General features: G+C 49.0%; 1 protein-coding gene across 1 annotated transcript in view; it reads left to right on the forward strand.

Annotated features, from left to right (window-relative positions):
• LVRN (laeverin) overlaps positions 1 to 22,873 on the forward strand; it is a 273,477-nt gene that overhangs the window by 212,506 nt on the left and 38,098 nt on the right. The window contains exons 15-16 of the mRNA XM_063964163.1: positions 853 to 947; positions 4,211 to 4,321. Coding sequence (XP_063820233.1) covers positions 853 to 947; positions 4,211 to 4,321 — 206 coding nt within the window. The remainder of the gene's footprint in view (positions 1 to 852; positions 948 to 4,210; positions 4,322 to 22,873) is intronic.

Below are 22,873 nucleotides of genomic sequence, written 5' to 3' on the forward strand. Positions count from 1 at the left end.
GGACACTACTCCCCCACTTAGTCCCTCGAAGCAGGGAGGCGGTTGCCAGCAGCCTCCCTGTGCCTAAACTCTAACAAAAATAATAAAACTAAAAGAACTCATATGGAGCTCCCCTAGCTGTGACCGGCTCCTCCGGGCACATTTTCTAAACTGGGTCTGGTAGGAGGGGCATAGAGGGAGGAGACAGCCCACACTCTCACACTCTTAAAGTGCCAGTGGCTCCTAGTGGACCCGTCTATACCCCCCATGGTACTAATGTGGACCCCAGCATCCTCTAGGACATAAGAGAAATTAACTAAATAGCTAGAAGTGACAAAGAAGTGATAAGTGGAAGATAATAATGCAACAGCCAATCAGCTCCTAGCTGTCATTTTTCAAACCCGTAATGATTGGCTGGTGCGTTATCATCTTCCACTTATCACTGCTTTATCACTTCTCCGGGCTTAATACATATGCCCATCAGTGTGGATTATTATGTCGACCAATATTAGGTCTACAGTCACTTAGTCGACCCCATATGGTTGACATGCACATGGTCGATAGGGTCAAAGGGTCGACAGTGAAAAGGTAGACACCTGAAAAGCTCGACAAGTACAAAAGGTCGACACGGTGAAAAGGCTGACATGGAAGTGGCAACACAAAAAAAGTTTTTTGTTTTTTTTTCATTTTTGAGTGTCCCCTTGCAACACTTCTTTCGTTATGGTCTAAATAATAATAGGGATTGGGAAGAGAAAATAATCATGGGGTGGGGGGAGAGAGTGAAGGGTTATTAGTGAGGAACTGATTAACACCTTTATTCTCTCCATGTTTTTAGTCCATTGTGTATAAATACACATCTATTATTTGTTTTAGAAATATTTTTTGAAAAAAATCAACCCATTATTCCAATACTATGCAAGTATCCTTCGCAGAAATTTTGATGAAACATCTGATGACTATTTTGTTCAGTAAGTACCGTGCAATTCTGTTATTACATACAATTGTCCCACTTACTTTCCTGTAATGGAGGTAACTGTATTTAGTGCCCTGTGCCGGCCATGCCCCCTGACCAAATTACGTCATGATCGCATGCTGAGGAGCCAGGGCCACCAGTGGCGTAAAGTACAGCGCTGCAGACGCTCCTGGACACTGTACATGCAGCACTTTATCAGAGATACCAGTACAGGCACCCCGCTAGCCTGAAGCAAGGGCCATGGGGAAGCGACAGTGATGCCCTCAGAGCCCTGCGCTCTGTGCAGAGGCACACTCCTAGTTATCGCCCTGGCTATAATGCTAACTAGCATGTAAGGATTTTTAGTGCTTTCAATGGAATGCAGAAAGGATCCCGACAATCAGGTTCCCGATGGCAAGTCTCTGTGGTTAGGCACTACAGGGAGGGTTTAGAGTTAGGCTTGGATGGGTTGTTAGGCTGTGGGTGTGTGTGGTTAGGGTTATGCTCAGGGGAAGAGAGGGTTAGGCCACAAGAGCGGAGGTTAGGGTTAGGGTTGCGTGAGCGGACGGTTATGGTTAGGCTGTTGGGGGGAGGCAGTTAGGGTTAGGCTGCAGAAGGGGACAGTTAGGCTTAGGCTGCGAGAGGGGACGGTCAGGGTTAAGATGACGGTTAGGTTTAGGCTGTGAGAGGGGACGGTTAGGCTGTGGGAAGAGATAATTATGGTTAGGCTTTGGAAGGGGACTGTTAGGGTTAGGCTGCGAAGGGGATGGTTATAGTTAGGCTGCGAGAGGGGTGGGTTAGGCTACTGGCGGGAATGGTTAGGTTTAAGAGGCCGGAGGGGACGGTCAGGGTTAGGCTGCAGGAAGGGACAGTTAGGGGTAAGCTGTGGGAGGGGACCATCAGGGTTAGGCTGCAGGGGGGGCAGTCAGGGTTAGGCTGAGGGAGGGGACAGTTGGGGATCAGCTGCGGGAGGGGACAGTTAGGGTTAAGCTGCGGGAGGGGACAATTAGAGTTAAGCTGCAAGAGTGGTAAGCATTAGGGTTAAAATACTTACCAGGATCCGCCTAGATTTTTTCTCCATCGGGATGCTGCTGTTGGCATCCTGACAGTTGTGATTGTCACTGTAGGGATTTGTACCCAACGCCTTTTTATAAATAGCTTCACTGCTTGCGAAAAGAAGGCATTTCGCACCAGGATTTTGATTCAACAAACACCTCCAGCCAAAACATATGTAATTACATTTTTTGCTATTTTTTTTAATACTGCATAAGTAAATGTATTCACCTTAAAATCAACTTCCTGTAGTTGCAGTACAGTATTTGGGGAAAGCACATGATACTATGAAGTTTAGACTATAAGATTTCATTGTTATCACACAAACAAAGTTGCGTGTTCTCTATTTCCTATTGTAAGACATGTGACCTCTTTATTAAAAGATATAAATTCGGACAAGGTTTATGCCATGTTAATGGAGTGTGCATGGGAGTAAAGTTTTTAAGGGGATAAAAGTGTATTTACTATAATATGGAGACAGAGGCGATTTAAGACAGGAGGGGGCCTGTGTTCAGGTTCTGTGTGGTCCCCCTCCTCTCCAGCAGCAGTGCTGTAGAATACTGCGCATGTGCAGGGCTCCGGGAACATGGCACCCGCACCTTGTTCCTGGGGACTTTTCTTCTCACATTCGCAAATCACCGGAAAAATGACACAGGACTCTGGAGGCACAAGTATAATTATTTGGGTTCAAGGTGTGTGGTGTGGGCACATACAGATTTTGGAATCCAATAAAATCAACACAATCACATACTTAATAACATCATCTATATATGAACATTTAGAGAACAAATATGATGCTCAATTTCAGGTTGTGATAGTGCTATTGATAGGATCCTGTATGTAAATCATAAGGAATACATTTAATTCCTTCTCATTAGTCACTAAGTTGAGTATAAGGATATAGCTAGTGGTTGAAATGGTAATTTTGAAGCGGGGGTATGGAAAAAGTAAAGGGTGCATTGTTGGGGGCGTGCCAGAAAAGGGGCATGGCCACTCAAAAGGGGGCATGTCCTTAAGAGGACAGAGGTGGTGAGGCTAGGGTTTCACTCGTGGCAATGGCTGTAAGAATGACACGGAGGATAGGTAGTTGTGGCAGGTGGAGGCAGAGCGTAATAACAGGAGAGGCAGTGGGTTATTGGGAAGGCAGAGGGTGACAGAAAGAGGCAGTGGCCGACAGGGAAAGAAAAAGTATGACAGCAGGAGACAGTGGTTGAAAGAAGGGTGAGAGGGTGACAGGGAAAAGAATAGGGTGATGAGGAGAGAGTAATAAGCAGAGGATAGGGAGAAGCAGTGGGTGACAAGGAAAGGCAAGGGGTGATGAGGAGAGGGTGACAAGCAGAGTATGAAAAGGAGAAGCAGTGGGTGAAAGGGAGAGGGTAACAGAGAGGAGGTGAAAGGATGGTGACAGGGAGAGGGTGACAGAGAGAAGTTAACAGAGACGCAGAGGGTGATAGAGAGGGTAACAGGGAGAGGTAGAGGGTGACAGAGTAAGGCAGAGGATGAAGGAGAGTGGGTAATAGGGAGAGGCAGTGGGTCATGGGGAGGTAACGGAGAGACAGAGGGTGATGAAGAGTGGGTGACTGGGATAGGCAGTGGGTGATGGGCAGAGGGTGATGGGGAGAGGCAGTGGGTGATGCAAAAAGAGAGAGAGTGAGGGAGGATGAGAGAGTGGGAGGAAGAGAGAGAGGGGTGGAGAGGTAGAGAATGAATTCATTTTGTGAGCGAAGAACTAACCGTTATCTGTGGCAAGGTAGGCTGCTTTCTTCTGGGTGCCGGTCACCTAGATTGTGACAACAGGCTCCAGCAAACAGCAGCCTGCCAGGCAACGTTAGGGAGGAGCTGAGAAGAGAGGGGAGGAGAAAGGAGAGAGTGGCCCTTCCTCCCCCTCCTACCGGGCTGTCAATCACCAGTGGCTGCGTTGAGTCTAGGGCACTGACGACTTCAGTCAATGAGTCTCACTGTAATACCTTCTGCAGCAAGGGTGGCTGACCCTGGGACAGTACAAATCGAAATGCTGCATACTTCGACCACTGTATATAGCGCTTTTAATAATGTTCCCATTACGCAATTTCATGTATTTCGTTGTTGTTTTTTTGCCTGTTTAACAGTGAGTTTGCTCTGTTTCCAATAAATATGATTTTCTTTTTATTAAATAAGCCAATTAATGTATGCAGTGGATAATAGACCTATTTAATTTGTTTGAATGTTCTTTTTTTTTTTTTAAAGTACAGGTATCAATGATATTTTTAAGACGGCTTGCTCCCTTGGACTGCAAGATTGTCTTGATCTGGCAAGAGAGCTCTATGCAAACTGGATGAACAATTCTACCAGTAATGAGTAAGTTATCTAGCAGGGATGCATACTGTATGCATTCAATTTTGTCTTAGGAAAAGCTTTTCAAAACCAGTATACTCTGGGAGGGGTGTGCAAGCAGTGCAGTCATCCAGGGCACTGGGAGCAGTACCATCACTGCCCCATGACCCCTTTAATGGCACTTTGTGGCCAATAGTGCTACTCGGAGCATCCAGTAAACACTCCGGGAACTCCCCTTCACATGACATCACATGTTTTGGGGTGGGGCCTACACAGGGCCACAGTGAGTCCTGCTTTGGCCCTGTTCAAAATAACTTACCCCAATAGGGGTGCTAAGAAAATTTTACCCAATCTTTACCTGATGCAGAGTGAGTAATGCACGTCTTGTGTGAAATCTTTGTGCACATGCCCAGAGAAGTGGCCACATTATGTAAATTTAATTGACTGTGGTACTTATACCAGTCTGCACTTAGGTTAAATATGTTAGAAGAAAGGTGACTGAGATTGGTGCTTTCTCCATTGTTTGGACGTATATCATGCTTTTGCTTTGGTTTTTTTGTACACAAGGAGTTGTTTCTGCTAAGCCTCTGGGCCCCATAGCAATGGCACCCCTTGTACCCACTATAGTTACTCCCCTGCAAATGGCTATAAACATGGGTGTAAGTGTATGTGCCATATGCTACTGGTGCTGACCTATACGTGTTGTACAGTGGCGGAACTAGCGAGCGGTGGGCCCAAGTGCGACAAAATGCTTTGGGCCCCCCACACACACACATCCCATCCAAGTCCACCCCCTCACCCCTGGAGAGGATCTGGTGAGGGGGACCTGCTCAGGGCCAGAGAAATGGATACCTAGCAACAGTGCCGTAACTAGACATTTTTGCACTGTGTGCAAGAAACGGCATCGGAGCCCCACCCCTGCATGCAAAACAGGGGCAGTGCGCGCCGTAGGCGCGCGCAAAAATACATAGTGGCGTGGCTTCGTGGGGAAGGGGTGTGGCCACAAAATAATACCAATTCATAAAACGGTGCACAGTAGTCTCCATTCTTCAAATTACGCCGCACAGTAGCACCACTACACCAGGTAGAGACTCTTTTACACCTTACAGCGGACAGATTCCTCTTTTTACACATTACGGCAGACAGCGTCCCCTTTTTACACATAACGGCAGACAGCGTGCCCTTGTTACACATAGCGGCAGACAGCGTACACTTTTTACACATAACGGCAGACAGCGTGCCCTTGTTAAACATAGCGGCAGACAGCGTACACTTTTTACACATAACGGTAGACAGCGTGCCCTTGTTAAACATAGCGGCAGACAGAGTACACTTTTTACACATAACGGCAGACAGCGTACTCTTTTTACACATAACGGCAGACAGCGTACACTTTTTACACATTACGGCAGACAGCGTGCCCTTGTTACACATTACGGCAGACAGCGTCCCCCTTTTTACACATTACGGCAGACAGCGTACACTTTTTACACATAACGGCAGACAGCGTACTCTTTTTACACATAACGGCAGACAGCGTACTCTTTTTACACATAACGGCAGACAGCGTCCCCTTTTTACACATTACGGCAGACAGCGTGCCCTTGTTACACATTACGGCAGACAGCGTCCCCCTTTTTACACATTACGGCAGGCAGATTCACCCTTTTTACACATAGCGGCAGGCAGATTCCCCATTTTTACACATAGCGGCAGGCAGTCCCCCCTTTTTACACATTGCGGCAGGCAGATTCCCCCTATTTACACATTGCGGCAGGCAGATTCCCAATTTTTACACATTACGTCAGGCAGTCCCCCCTTTTACACATTACGTCAGGCAGATTCCCCATTTTTACACATTGTGGCAGGCAGATTCCCCAGTTTTACACATTGCGGTAGGCAGATTCCCCATTTTTACACATTGCGGTAGGCAGATTCCCCATTTTTACACATTGCGGCAGGCAGATTCCCAATTTTTACACATTGCGGCAGGCAGATTCCCCAGTTTTACACATTGCGGCAGGCAGATTCCCAATTTTTACACATTACGTCAGGCAGTCCCCCCTTTTTACACATTACGGCAGGCAGATTCCCCATTTTTACACATTGCGGCAGGCAGATTCCCCAGTTTTACACATTGCGGCAGGCAGATTCCCCCTTTTTACACATTGCGGCAAGCAGATTCCCCCTTTTTACACATAGCGGCAGGCAGTCCCCCATTTTTACACATAGCGGCAGGCAGTCCCAACAAAGAAAGAAAGAGAAAGAAAGAAAGAAAGAAAGAAAGAAAGAAAGAAAGAAAGAAAGAAAGAAAGAAAGAAAGAAAGAAAGAAAGAAAGAAAGAAAGAAAGAAGAATTATACTTACCCTCTCCACTGGCTCCGGCTCCTCGGTGCAGCGTCAGAGACGATTCCCGGGCAGTAGAGGAGGTGGAGGAGGGAGGTGAAGGAGGGAGCCGCAGCAGCGCTGTGTTATTGGTGGAGGCGCTGCTGCTGCTGCCCCTCTGCTTCACTATAGGCTGTTCTCGGAAGACAGCCTATAGTGAAGCAGAGGGGCAGCAGCAGCAGCGCCTCCACCAGTAACAAGCGCTGCTGCGGCTCCCTCCTTCACCTCCCTCCTCCTCCTTCCCCCGTCCGTGCCGCTGCTCCTCTCCTCTGTGGGCGGCTGTGCGCTGCGGGCAGCGGTTGCCCGCAGCGCACAGCGGCATGTAATGAGTCAGTTTGACTCATTACATGCTTGGGCCCCTGGACAGAGGCGGGCCCCAGTGCAACGCACTGCTTGCACTGCCGGTAGTTCCGCCTCTGGTGTTGTATATTATTACATATACACACACAACTGCAGCTTTTTCAATAAGCACAAATTGTAGCTGCATTTTGGGACACAGTTTTGGACAGTTCTACATCTGCCACTTTGATATATTCTCCATGAGAGCATACAGTACAGTACACTAAACATATCTACTAAATTTACTCTAGCCTAGATGCTGAGGCTGGAGAAAAAATAGGATTTTGGTACTTACCGGTTAATCCTTTTCTCTTAGTCCATAGAGGATGCTGGGGACTCCAACAGGACCATGGGGTATAGATGGATCCGCAGGAGCTTGGGCACACTATAAAGACTTAAACTGGGTGTGAACTGGCTCCTCCCTCTATGCCCCTCCTCCAGACCTCAGTTAGAAACTGTGCCCAGGAGAGATGGACATTTCGAGGAAAGAATTTTTAAACACAGTGAGTGTCATACCAGCTCACACCACGACCATACCGCAGAACGTGGCATTCAATAGAAAACCAGCACATGCTGAAAAAATATGTAACACAACCTGTGTGCTAACCCAACCAAGAATGACACACCTCATGCCATGGCCTGAACAGCATCAGCAACAGTCTGACAGAGAAGAAACACCACGAAAGTATAACCCAAAAACAATAACTGCAGACACAGTACGCACTGGGACGGGCGCCCAGCATCCTCTACGGACTAAGAGAAAAGGATTTACCGGTAAGTACCAAAATCCTATTTTCTCATACGTCCTGGAGGATGCTGGGGACTCCAACAGGACCATGGGGTCAATACCAAAGCTGCAGAACGGGCGGGAGAGTGCGAACGACTCTGCAGCACCTATTGAACCAACAAAAGGTCCCTATCAACCAGGGTATCAAACTTGCAGAGCATAGCAAAAGCGCGTGAACCCGACCAAGTATCCACTCTGCAAAGTTGACTCGCCTAGACTCCTCGGGCATCTGCCCAAGAAGAGCCCATCTACCCATTATAATGGGCCTCCACCGACTTCGGTGACGGCAATCCAGCCGTAGAACGAACATGGCAAATAGCATCCAGATCCAGCGTGTAACCAAAATGGCGACCTAAATATTCAAATCCCTGGCTACATCGAGGGAATTTGAAAGAGCCAATGCCTAAGTAACCACCGGCATCAAAATAGGCCAAATTCTGCGAAACCCAGAAACCACTCACGGCAGAACTACCAAACAAGTTCTCAATACCTTTCTATCCACACGAAAGATCAAACAAGGCTCCTGTGGGGCAAAACCACTACATCCGACACCCGCTTTACGGATGTTAAATCCAAGAGCATGACCACTTTCCAAGAAAGCACTTTTCGTAAAGAAATTATTAGGCCACACTCCCACTCTAAACTTGCCTCCACACCGGTTTGCAAAGCATGGATAAGAACGACCCAGCTGAAAGACTTCCATTAGAGCCTTCCTGGATACACCCAAAACACATAGTTACGCCCACTACAGTGGTAAAACTCAGCCGTTACTTCTTTCCTAGCTTAACGAAGTAAGGAAAGGACTTCACTGGGAACACCCTTTCGGATTAGGATATGGCATTCCACCGCCACAACGTCAGACGCAGCCACGGTAAGTCTTGAAACACGCCCTGATCTTGTTGTCACAGATCCGCACGTAAAGAAAAAAGGTCAGAAATCTTTCATGAGTAAAGCATGAACACCTGGATAGCAACCCCTCCGTGTCAAGACCGGATCCAAAAGGATCCCCTGAACCTTCATTCATCCCATATTTATTACCTTCAAACCAAAATGAAAGCGGAGAGGCCACCTAGACCGACTAAAGACCACGGTGTCACGAAGTTGTCCACTGCTATAGCTTAAGCGTCCCCCTGACCTGGAACAATAACCCGGAGGCCTCTTCTGGAAGCAAGACGCCAACCTAACCAATTGCAACAAGCCTCAAAGACTTGTCACGACTGTGAAACTCCTCGATGACGATCGAATCGTTCCCCCCGGATGGAGATCACGGCAGCAGAGGAAATCTATTTCTCCGTCGTTCACCTCCGGAACAAAGCTTGATAATATAGCGGTTACCAGACTCTCGACCCAACGGCAAAAACTGTGCATCTACTTCCATTGCCGCTTTGCTCCTTGCTCCGCCCTAGCGGTTCACTTATGCCAATGCTGACAAGACGTCGAGCAGACCTCACACGGGCAGAACACGAAGAATATGTTTCTCGAAACTAACTCTTAATTCACGCAAGTTTATATCAGACAAGTTTTCCAACTCTATCCTATCCCCTGGAAACACGTCCCTTGCAAGTACTGCTCCTCCATCTTGGAGATCTGTATGCACGGACACCAGGACTTACACCCGGAACCCGAACCTTCATCCCTCTAGAACAGGGGTGGGCAATTATTTCAGCTGAGGGGCCACTTGACATTTCCTGTCAGTACAGAACACGGGGAGGTGACACAGTGACAGAACACGGGGAGGTGACACAGTGACAGAACACGGGGAGGTGACACAGTGACAGAACACGGGGAGGTGACACAGTGACAGAACACGGGGGGGGGGGTGACATAGTGACAGAACACGGAGGGGTGACAGTGACAGAACACGGGGAGGTGACACAGTGACAGAACACGGGGAGGTGACAGTGTGACAGAACACGGGGAGGTGACACAGTGACAGAACACGGGGGGGGGGTGACACAGTGACAGAACACGGGGAGGTGACACAGTGACAGAACACGGGGAGGTGACACAGTGACAGAACACGGGGAGGTGACACAGTGACAGAACACGGGGGGGGGTGACATAGTGACAGAACACGGGGAAGTGACAGTGACAGAACACGGGGAGGTGACACAGTGACAGAACACGGGGAGGTGACACAGTGACAGAACACAGGGGGTGTGACATAGTGACAGAACACGGGGGGGGGTGACAGTGACAGAACACGGGGGGTGGTGACAGTGACAGAACATGGGGGTGACACAGTGACAGAACACGGGGGGGGGTGACACAGTGACAGAACACGGGGGGGTGACATAGTGACAGAACACGGGGGGGGTGACACAGTGACAGAACACGGGAGGGGTGACATAGTGACAGAACACGGGAGGGGGGGTGACATAGTGACAGAACATGGGGGTGACATGGTGATAGAACACGGGAGGGGTTGGTACAGCGAGAGCTAAAGATCTCTCCCCCAAACCTAAAAACAGTCTGACGCCACTGCCCGCACACACACACACACACACACACACACACACACACACACACACACACACACACACACACACACACACACACACTTTCTTTTACTTTTCCCATTAACTTACTGATCTGGCTGGATCTGTAGCAGTCTGGCTCTTGTCCTGTGTAGCTCCGCCCCCTGAGGTACCGTGTAGCCCCGCCCCCTCATCGGCACCTAGCCCCGCCCCCTTCTCGGCTGAACACAGCCGTTGTCACTGGGGACTCTGGAGGAGGCTGCTACAACGCAGCAGCAGGAGCAGCAGGGGAGAGAGGCGCCGCTGGCAGCTTGGAGGTACTGCAGTGCAGAGCAATGACAAGCAGCTCAGCTGGTCGGGCCGCTTGTCATTGCTCGCTGGTGGGAGGCAGTGGGCCAGGCAGGATCGGTTTGCGGGCCGCATCCGGCCCGCGGGCCGTATTTTGCCCACCCCTACTCTAGAAGGAGAGAACCGAGCAGACACCACAGGAGCGATGTCCCGGCCGTTAGGCTTATATTCATGTGCGGGCAAAAAGGAATTTCAATGATAAAGATGACTGCGCTCTAAAGGCTGCCCTTTACTGCAATTACCAAAAAAGTGTCCCTCCTAAACACTTGAATTATAAATGGGCAAAAAAAGATCAGTATTTGCTGAAAAAGGCGCCACACCAGTTAGATCAGAATAATGTAAGATACATTCCTTTATATGCAGAATGTCCTCATAATCCTCCTGTCCTCTATCCTTAGGCCGTCAGCACATGTGGAGAGAACAAAAATGTACCATGTGTAGTAAAATCAAGATAACACTTTTTAATTGCATACACATATACAGATAAGACATGACAATGTGGAACTGGAACCCCCTTTAGTCCTTAGATAGAATGGTTTAAAAGCTGTGCAATTACCAGAGTTTCTGAGAACTAATACTATTAGCTCTCAAAAAAGCATGTACATTTTTCACCAAACGAACCACCCGGGTAAGCAGTCTGGGATGAATAATCTGGTCTCCGGACAGCAGTCCACCCTTCGTCCACAGGAATCTGGGGTCCAAAAATTCCAACGCGTTTCGACACCTGCTTTGGGTCTTTCTCAAGGCAGTATGAATTCACTCCTATACCTGGGGTCCTTAATAAACCCCTATTGACCAATCACACCCGTCAGTACTCCAAAATACTAATTAACCAATCACAGGCCAATCTACCTATTTAGTCTCTTGTTTCTATGGCTAAAATCCTTGTCCATCAAAGTCAAAAAATCTGTCCATTTATGGTACCCTTCTTGATTGGTTCCAATGGATGTCCATCACCCTTTCGGGATCCTCCACGGGACCGCGTCATGTCCGGACATACGGCCCTCCACTTCCGGGTCCGTGACGTTGAGCGTCGTAGCCGGTCTCCTCCTTGCGGCTCTGGGGATGCGTCCTGGTTGCCATGGAGAGGTGACGCCGATGCCGGACGTGTCCCGGTTGCCATGGAGAGGTGACGCCGATGCCGGATGCGCGTCATCCCCGGGGTCTCCGTCTAGGCTGTTTAACAGCGTAACGTCATATCCCATGTTGCCATGGATATCTACAAACAACGGCAGTATATTACCATTCAATTTAGCACAAGAGTATATTTAAACTTAAGGGTATTAATAACAGCATAATATTTAGTAATATGTATTTCCAGTACTCATAAAAACATTTCATTCTTGTTTAAAAACTTTTCAGCATGCTTCAAATACCTTGTAACCGGTCTTGAAAGCTAGACATAATAAAAATACATGAATAGATACATAAAAAATTATATAAATAAACATAATAAAAGTGTGTAATTAAATGCATAAAAATACACTCCTCGTTCAGTGCATTTTTGTTGCCTTCTTTCACAAAAACCATTTTAATTCAAAGTCACTATTGATACCGTGATATATTCATGTGCGTACGCAGGTGAGACCCGGACCACCTTTTCAACTGGTCTCTTGAAAACCACTCCAGCAATAAAGCCTCTCACCCAAAAAAAACCTCTCCGGCCGCAGCCAAACGGTTACGTAACTGAACACAATAAAACCGATCCAACCCTAGATTAGCAGATCTCTTTTCACATGGAAAAACCCCGAACGTTTACCGGTCATTATCAACTTTGAAAAAAACAACAGCCGATCCCTGTGTCCAGGCAAAGTCTGAAAGAAACAACGATTTGCACCCTTATACAGGGACCACCGGACAATGTTCTGATCCTGACGCACCTCTGTACGGCATTGTATACCATCTTCCCTTCCAGAAAGGAATGGCAAGAACTATTAGAAAAACAGTAGAGGGAATCAACGTAACTCCAAATGTTCCCCTTTGGATTCTATAAATATCCCACAGGTCCCAGTGTATTTCCAGACCAACCAAAGCATAGTAGACAAGTGCCCGCCGGAGCGGGGACCAGCCCAATAGACTCAGCGACAAGGGGTGGATGTAGAGGAAACAGAAACTACATCCACTTCTGCGAACCTAACAAAGCTGCAGAACTCTTACCTTTTCACTTTCCCCTGACTACACAGAACAGAAAAAAGGACTGAATCGAACCGGTTAAAACGACCGCATCCCCCAAAAGAATGCGTCACCAACCGTTGTGAAGGAGGCTAACACATAAAGTTAGACTTACCAGAGGAATCCGCCGAGATTGACTGACCATAGGTCACCAAACAGCTGTATACCTTCCTCCATCATCTCCCGGAGACATCCTCCGCATTTTTTCCCGTTCACCTCTGTCACAGGGCAGCCTGCTGCAATGTTATAAGGTAGAACAAACATAGACCAGCCTACCCACACCGGGTAGGGTAATTCAATCAGATGCCTACCCGAATACAACACTCCCTCAAGTGCATACAGCGCAACAAGGACAAAGTATAGAAATAAAATTTCACTTAGCTGCCAGTGTATGATCCCTTGCGACCGGGCTCTGCGTCGGCCAGGAGTTGACTGTCACAGTTTTCTCTCCGCGATGTGAAGAGAAGAATATTTGGACACCTTGAGAGGATCGAACCAACTCGTCACGGCCCATCTAGAGCTTAATCAACAGAGCTATCAGTACATGATAAGAATACCATTATTTCTCTAACGTCCTAGTGGATGCTGGGGACTCCGTAAGGACCATGGGGAATAGATGGGCTCCGCAGGAGACTGGGCACTCTAAAGAAAGATTTAGTACTATCTGGTGTGCACTGGCTCCTCCCTCTATGCCCCTCCTCCAGACCTCAGTTAGAATCTGTGCCCGGCCAGAGCTGGGTGCTCCTAGTGGGCTCTCCTGAGCTTGCTAGAAAAGAAAGTATTTTGTCAGGTTTTTTATTTTCAGAGAGCTTCTGCTGGCAACAGACTCTCTGCTACGAGGGACTGAGGGGAGAGAAGCAAACCTACTCACGGCAGCTAGGTAGCGCTTCTTAGGCTACTGGACACCATTAGCTCCAGAGGGATCGAACACAGGTACCTAACCTTGATCGTCCGTTCCTGGAGCCGCGCCGCCGCCCCCCTCGCAGAGCCAGAAGTACAGAAGCAGCATGAAGACATCGAAATCGGCGGCTGAAGACTCCTGTCTTCACTTAAGGTAGCGCACAGCACTGCAGCTGTGCGCCATTGCTCCCACAGCACACCGCACACTCCGGTCACTGTAGGGTGCAGGGCGCAGGCGCCCTGGGCAGCAATTAATTACCTTTTTGGCAAAAATTGACATATATACAGTCTGGGACTGTATATATGCCCGAGCCCTCGCCATTTTTTACACATTAAAGCGGGACAGAAGCCCGCCGCTGAGGGGGCGGGGCCTTCTTCCTCAGCACACCAGCGCCATTTTCTCTTCACAGCTCTGCTGGAAGGACGCTCCCCAGGCTCTCCCCTGCAGTATACAGGTGCAATAGAGGGTTAAAAAGAGAGGGGGGGCACATAAATTTAGGCGCAGATATATATTTAACAGCAGCTACGGGGTAAACACTAAGGTACAGTGTAATCCCTGGGTTATATAGCGCTGGGGTGTGTGCTGGCATACTCTCTCTCTGTCTCCCCAAAAGCCTTTGTGGGGTCCCGTCCTCAGTCAGAGCATTCCCTGTGTGTGTGCTGTGTGTCGGTACGCCTGTGTCGACATGTTTGATGAGGTAGGATACGTGGAGGCAGAACAAGTGCAGCTGAGTGTGGTGTCGCCACCGACGGTGCCGACACCTGATTGGATGGATATGTGGAAGGTGTTAAATGATAATGTAAACTCCTTGCATAACAGATTGGATAAAACTGTAACCTTGGGACAGTCAGGGTCTCAACCCATGCCTGATCCTACAGCGCAGAGGCCGTCAGGGTCTCAAAAGCGCACACTATCCCAGATAGTTGACACAGATGTCGACACGGAATCTGACTCCAGTGTCGATGACGATAAGGCAAAGTTGCAGCCTAAAATGACTAAAGCCATCCGCTACATGATTGTAGCAATGAAGGATGTATTACCCATTTCTGAGGAAAATCCTGTCCCTGACATAGACAAGGCGTTGACACGCTTGTCTAAGAAGGTGGCCCTGCCGTCTCAGGATACGGCCGCCCTAAAGGATCCTGCGGATAGAAAGCAGGAAGCTATCCTGAAGTCTGTTTATACACATTCTGGCACACTGCTGAGGCCAGCAATTGCTTCGGCCTGGATGTGTAGTGCGGTAGCTGCATGGACGGATACTCTGTCTGAGGAGATAGATACCCTGGACAGGGACACTGTTCTACTGACCCTGGCACATATCAAGGACGAGGTCCTATATATGCGGGATGCCCAGAGGGACATTTGCCTGCTGGGCTCTAGAGTAAACGCAATGTCCATTTCTGCCAGAAGGGTCTTATGGACTCGGCAATGGACAGGGAATACCGACTCTAAAAAACACATGGAGGTTTTACCTTATAAGGGTGAGGAATTGTTTGGGGACGGTCTCTCGGACCTTGTTTCCACAGCTACGGCTGGGAAGTCAAATTTCTTGCCTTATGTCCCTCCACAGCCTAAGAAAGCACCGTATTACAAAATGCAGTCCTTTCGTTCTCAGAAGAGCAAGAAGGTCAGAGGTGCGTCCTTTCTTGCCAGAGGCAGGGGTAGAGGAAAAAAGCTGCACCATGCAGCTAGTTCCCAGGAACAAAAGTCTTCCCCGGCTTCCACTAAATCCACCGCATGACGCTGGGGCTCCACAGGCGGAGCCAGGAGCCGTGGGGGCGCGTCTCCGACATTTCAGCCACCAGTGGGTTCGCTCACAGGTGGATCCTTGGGCTATACAAATTGTGTCTCAGGGATACAAGCTGGAATTCGAGGTGACGCCCCCTCACCGTTACCTAAAATCGGCCTTACCAACTTCCCCCATGGAAAGAGAGATAGTGTTGGCGGCAATTCACAAACTTTTTCTCCAGCAGGTGGTGGTAGAGGTTCCCCCCCTTCAACGGGAAAGGGGCTACTATTCCACTATGTTTGTGGTACCGAAACCGGACGTTCGGTCAGATCCATTTTAAATTTAAAATCCCTGAACATTTATCTGAAGAAATTCAAGTTCAAAATGGAATCGCTCAGAGCGGTCATTGCAAGCCTGGAAGAGGGGGATTTTATGGTGTCTCTGGACATCAAGGATGCTTACTTGCATGTCCCCATTTATCCGCCTCATCAGGAGTACCTCAGGTTTGTGGTACGGGACTGTCATTACCAATTCCAGACGTTGCCGTTTGGCCTGTCCACGGCACCGAGAGTTTTTACCAAGGTGATGGCGGAAATGATGGTGCTCCTTCGAAAGCAAGGGGTTACAATTATCCCATACTTGGACGATCTCCTCATAAAGGCGAGGTCCAGGGAGCAGTTGCTGATCAGCGTAGCACACTCTCAGGAAGTGTTGCGTCAGCACGGCTGGATTCTGAACATTCCAAAGTCGCAGCTGATTCCTGCGACGCGTCTGCCCTTCCTGGGCATGATTCTGGACACAGACCAGAAGAAGGTGTTTCTCCCGGAGGAAAAGGCTCAGGAGCTCGTGACTCTGGTCAGAGACCTCCTAAAGCCAAAACAGGTGTCGGTGCATCACTGCACACGAGTCCTGGGAAAGATGGTGGCGTCATACGAAGCCATTCCCTTCGGCAGGTTCCATGCGAGGATCTTTCAGTGGGATCTGCTGGACAAGTGGTCCGGATCGCATCTTCAGATGCATCGGATGATCACCCTGTCCCCCAGGGCCAGGGTGTCTCTTCTGTGGTGGCTACAAGGTGCTCACCTCCTCGAGGGCCGCAGATTCGGCATACAGGACTGGGTCCTGGTGACCACGGATGCAAGCCTCCGAGGGTGGGGGGCAGTCACTCAAGGAAGAAACTTCCAAGGGCTGTGGTCAAGTCAGGAGACTTGTCTGCACATAAATATCCTGGAGCTACGGGCCATATACAACGCCCTGAGTCAAGCGGAGCCTCTGCTTCGAGACCAACCAGTGCTGATTCAGTCAGACAACATCACGGCAGTCGCTCATGTAAACCGCCAGGGCGGCACAAGAAGCAGGGTGGCAATGGCGGAAGCCACCAGGATTCTTCCTTGGGCGGAGAATCACGTGCAAGCACTGTCAGCAGTGTTCATTCCGGGAGTGGACAACTGGGAAGCAGACTTCCTCAGCAGACACGACCTCCACCCGGGAGAGTGGGGACTTCATCAAGAAGTCTTCACGCAGATTGTAAATCGATGGGAACTGCCACTGGTGGACATGATGGCGTCCCGCCTCAACAAAAAATTAAAGAGGTATTGCGCCAGGTCAAGGGACCCTCAGGCGATAGCTGTGGACGCACTGGTGACACCGTGGGTATTCCAGTCGGTCTATGTGTTTCCTCCTCTTCCTCTCATACCCAGGGTACTGAGAATCGTAAGAAAAAGAGGAGTGAGAACAATACTCATTGTTCCGGATTGGCCAAGAAGGACTTGGTACCCGGAAACTGCAAGAAATGCTCACAGAGGACCCATGGCCTCTGCCTCTCAGACAGGACCTGTTGCAACAGGGGCCCTGTCTGTTCCAAGACTTACCGCGGCTGCGTTTGATGGCATGGCGGTTGAACGCCGGATCCTAGCAGAAAAGGGCATTCCGGATGCAGTTATTCCTACGCTGATAAAGGCTAGGAAGGACGTGACAGCAAAACATTATCACCGTATATGGCGAAAATATGTTGCTAGGTGTGAGGCCAGGAAGGCCCCTACAGAGGAATTCCAGCTGGGTCGATTCCTGCACTTCCTACAGTCAGGTGTGACTATGGGCCTAAAATTAGGGTCCATAAAGGTCCAGATTTCGGCCCTATCCATTTTCTTTCAAAAAGAACTGGCTTCACTGCCTGAGGTTCAGACGTTTGTTAAGGGAGTGCTGCATATTCAGCCTCCTTTTGTGCCACCAGTGGCACCTTGGGATCTTAACGTTGTCTTGGGTTTCCTGAAATCCCACTGGTTTGAGCCACTTAAGACAGTGGAGCTAAAGTATCTCACGTGGAAAGTGGTCATGCTGTTGGCCTTAGCCTCAGCTAGGCGTGTGCGGGAATTGGCGGCTTTGTCATGTAAAAGCCCCTATCTGGTTTTCCATATGGATAGGGCAGAATTGCGGACTCGTCCGCAGTTTCTGCCAAAGGTGGTGTCATCTTTTCATTTGAACCAACCCATTGTGGTGCCTGCGGCTACTCGTGACTTGGAGGATTCCAAGTTGCTTGATGTAGTCAGGGCTTTGAAGATCTATGTTGCCAGGACGGCTGGAGTCAGGAAAACTGACTCGCTGTTTATCCTGTATGCATCCAACAAGCTGGGTGCTCCTGCTTCAAAACAAACCATTGCTCCCTGGATCTGTAACACGATTCAGCAGGCTCATTCTGCGGCTGGATTGCCGCATCCAAAATCAGTGAAAGCCCATTCCACAAGGAAGGTGGGCTCTTCTTGGGTGGCTGCCCGAGGGGTCTCGGCATTACAGCTTTGCCGAGCTGCTACTTGGTCGGATTCAAACACATTTGCAAAATTCTACAAGTTTAATACCCTGGCTGAGGAGGACCTGGTGTTTGCCCATTCGGTGCTGCAGAGTCATCCGCACTCTCCCGCCCGTTTGGGAGCTTTGGTATAATCCCCATGGTCCTTACGGAGTCCCCAGCATCCACTAGGACGTTAGAGAAAATAAGAATTTACTCACCGGTAATTCTATTTCTCGTAGTCCGTAGTGGATGCTGGGCGCCCGTCCCAAGTGCGGACTTTCTGCAATACGTGTATATAGTTATTGCTTAACAAAGGGTTATGGTTATGTAGCATCGGTTGAGTGATGCTCAGTTGTTGTTCATACTGTTAACTGGGTAAGTTTATCACAAGTTGTACAGTGTGATTGGTGTGGCTGGTATGAGTCTTACCCTGGATTCCAAAATCCTTTCCATGTAATGTCAGCTCTTCCGGGCACAGTTTCCTTAACTGAGGTCTGGAGGAGGGGCATAGAGCGAGGAGCCAGTGCACACCAGATAGTACTAAATCTTTCTTTAGAGTGCCCAGTCTCCTGCGGAGCCCGTCTATTCCCCATGGTCCTTACGGAGTCCCCAGCATCCACTATGGACTACGAGAAATAGAATTACCGGTGAGTAAATTCTTATTTTTAGGATTCATGGATATACATCAGGTAATACACAATAAAACACATAAATCCTAACCATGCATATATAAACCTATATCTACATATATACACATATAGATATAACCTATACGCAAGTGGATCATCCAGACCTGTCAGGACTCTAGTGACGGTAATGTGTTGTGAATGTGTAAGACCATGTACTGACCTGCCCCCGATGTGGATCTACCAGGAACGTTAAGGTCGACAGAAACATAGTAAATGTCGACAGAAAATGAAGAATAAGCGGGCAAATAATAATCACGGAACCCCGAGGAGTCCGAGGGAAGGATACAAATACAAATCTGATAACACTCCCCCCACCTATACCATTAAAAATATATATATAGGTACAAGGCAATAACAGCCTGACAATTCCTTTTCTTTTTTTTCTTTTTTTTATCCAGGAAATACCGTTGATGCCGACAGGGCATCCCCAAATACCTGTATCTCTATATGTCGCCCAGGGCGCTCCCCCCCCCAGCGCCCTGCAGGGGATGGTACATGTGGGAGCAGGGAGCGCAGCGTTCCCGCTGTCTCTCCCCCCTGCGGCACCCTGGCGGGGTGAACATACGCTGTGCCCAGGCACCTAAATATGTCCCCTGCCAACCTTGTAGACCCTCAGCAACATGCCCCCCAGGGCGCTCCCCCCCAGCGCCCTGCACCCTGCCAGAGACGTTGGTGTGTGGGAGCATGGAGCGCAGCGCTACCGCTGCTGTTACCTCCATTACTGAAGTCTTCTGCCGTCACTGAAGTCTTCTTTTCTTCCAATACTCACCCGGCTTCTTTCTTCCGGCTTTTGTGAGGGGATTGACGGCGCGGCTCCGGGAACAAGCAGCTAGGCGCACCAAGTGATCGAACCCTCTGGAGCTAATGGTGTCCAGTAGCCGAGAAGCAGAGCCTTTAAACTAAGAAGAAGTAGGTCCTGCTTCTCTCCCCTCACTCCCACGCTGCAGGGAGCCTGTAGCCAGCAGGTCTCCCTGAAAATAAAAAACCTAACAAAAGTCTTTCAGAGAAACTCAGTAGAGCTCCCCTAGTGTGTGACCCATTACTCCTGGGCACAAAGTCTAACTGAGGTCTGGAGGAGGGGCATAGAGGGAGGAGCCAGTTCACACCCAGATTATGTCTTTATAGTGTGCCCAAGCTGCGGATCCGTCTATACCCCATGGTCCTGTTGGAGTCCCCAGCATCCTCTAGGACGTATGAGAAATATAGATGGAAGTCAGGGCACAAAGCCATGCTTATTCTCTTTCACCCATCTCTTCCTTCTAAGTCCGTCCCCGGACTCCCATTGGCTAGTTTTACAGGAGTCTGGGGGTGGACTTAGAAGAAGTGTGATGCCTTATGCTGAGTACCAGGTGCCGCATGGCGCCTGAAGCATACAGCGCTGCCGATCCCTGTGGGAACAAGCCAGCACATATATTACATACATCAGAACATAGGAAAAGAGAAAAGATGGCACGGCACAATAACCAATAAATATCAAATATCTTATTTATTAAAAAGCCTGGCTTTACACTGTGCATACACACTGTACCCTTATCTACAGGACTGTCTGTGACCTTGGCTGGGTTCCTGTGACTAATGTGACCACTGCAAACTGATTGGCTGTTATCCAGTGCCTTGATATCATTTTAGCTACAGTGACTGACATCCTGAATCACGGCCCTGTTACAACATTATTTATCAAATTCCCCACTGAGTTTCCATGCATTCCTTTGCACAAGCTGCAGATTCGCCTGATCACAGACAGGAACAGCATTCCCACTGCACTGATATTGAGATTTCTCAGCGGCAAGTATAGTTCACAAACATATCTAGGACAGAGCAGCATTGATTAGCAGGAATCTCCGTAGTGCGGTAATTACTATTGTGTGACTTTGAACTGCGCAGTGGTTGAGATTTGGTCTATCTATTAGACATAAAACTTTTTTATAAAGGCTTTTTATTAAATATAATATATATGCAATCTGCAACTCATATTTTTTGTTTTACATACATTCCCGGGAGCGCTCTCAGATTTTATGTAATGGTATTTTGATATCTAAATTGACATATATATATATATATATATATATATGCTTTTTAATAAATAAGATATTTGATATATATTGCTTATTGTACTTTTGTCTGCCGCGCCACCTACTTTTCTGTTTTCATGAGTTTGTTTGAGATAATTGACAATACTCTCAAAAGCGGCAGCAATTTTCACAATTGTCTATTGAGATTATATTGCTGTTGGCGCCAGGATAACATATTTTTCTTTATTGGTATATTTTTCTGTTTATACATCAGAACATGTATTTTTATATGTGCTAAGCGGTTCCCCAGCACTATATGTTCGGCGCTGCAGCCCTGCTGCTGGCTGTAACTACATGTGAGGGCACATGGGATGTAACTACATGTGAGAGCACATGTGCTGTAACTACATGTCAGAGCACATGGGCTGTAACTGTCTTTGTATCAGAACATATACAGTAAGTGGTAATTATTTAGATATAGACCAGTGCATTGAAAATGTATTAGACGTTCCTGAGTGGTGACTGGCTGCTCCTATTCATAGCGGCAGCTGCATCACTGTCTGTCCCACCCCATCGCCGCAGCCCTGTCGGTCCGTCGAACCCCCCTGTATACCGGAGCTCTGCATGTGAGTGTGTGGGCGGAGTGGGAGGACCAGGCAGAAGCGTAGTTGGGAGAGGAAGGAAGCAGTTTGCCGGGCATCGCTACCGCATGGATCCTGAGAGGCAGACTGCCCAGAGTCACATGGCGGGGAAGGGGTGAGACAGCGGTACCCGCACACTAGCAGGAGCACGTCGGTAGGAGACCATAATGCTCCACACAAGCAGATGGAGCTGCTACATATGCTGCTGCTGCGCTGAAGGTCAGTAGTGAAAGTGCATTGAACTGGCTGCAGGGAATCCAGGGGGAGGGGGCACAGTGTCTGGGAGAGGACACAGGGTGAGGGTGGGGGGATGCGTGACACTGACTGGGATAGAACACGGGGGGGGGGGGGGGAGGCGGGGGGGATTGACCCAGTGACTGGGACAGAGCACAGGGGGGTGTGACCCAGTGACTGGCACAGGACACATGGTGAGGGTGGGGGAGTGTGTGCCACTGACTGGGACAGATCCCAGAGGGGGGGGGGGTGACACAGTAACTGGGACAGAACACGGGGGGGGGGGGAGTGTGTGACACTGACAGAGCATAGAGTCGGGGTGGCACAGTGATTAGGACAGGACACTGAGAAGAAGTGTGACACAATGACAGAACACAGAGAGGGGTGGTGACAGTAACAGAACACGGGGGTGACCCAGTGACTGGGACAGAACACGGAGGAGGGGGGAGTGTGACACTGTGTGGGATAGATCACAGTGGGGATGACAAAGTGACTGGGGCAGAACACAGGGGGGTGACGCAGTGATTGGGACAGGAGACAGAAGAGAGGTGTGACACAGTGACGGAATACAGAGGGGGGTGACAGTAACTGGGACAGAACACAGGGAGGATGGGGTGACACAGGACTTGGGAGACAACACGTCATCAAGCATATGGAAAGCCCCCTTTAAAAATCCTGCCTTTGCCCCTGTCACACCATCCAAACTTTCAGCAGCCCTATGGCGGTAGCAGTTTCTCCATCCGAGTATGGTCCCCTGTGTGAGCGGTTGGGCGTCTGTGTAAGCAACATCTTTCAGCGACACGCCTGTAACACCCACATAACACGCCCATTAGATGTACCATCTCCGTGTGTGTGCTAAAACACCTGTCAAAGCCCAGGAACATCTAATACATTTTCAAAACATTTCTGAGACTGTGCGTGTCCCGTGTACTTTAATCGCTGCTCCGCCTCTGGGTGCATGCTATCTGGATACATGCGCAGTACGACCTAGACGCACGCAGAGAAGAAAAAATGTCTCCACTGCATCTGATGTTGCCCCTGCTTCCAGCTCAGAATCAGGACCCAATGTTCTTAC

The sequence above is a fragment of the Pseudophryne corroboree genome, chromosome 1, assembly GCF_028390025.1.
Source record: "Pseudophryne corroboree isolate aPseCor3 chromosome 1, aPseCor3.hap2, whole genome shotgun sequence".
NCBI lineage: Eukaryota > Metazoa > Chordata > Amphibia > Anura > Myobatrachidae > Pseudophryne > Pseudophryne corroboree.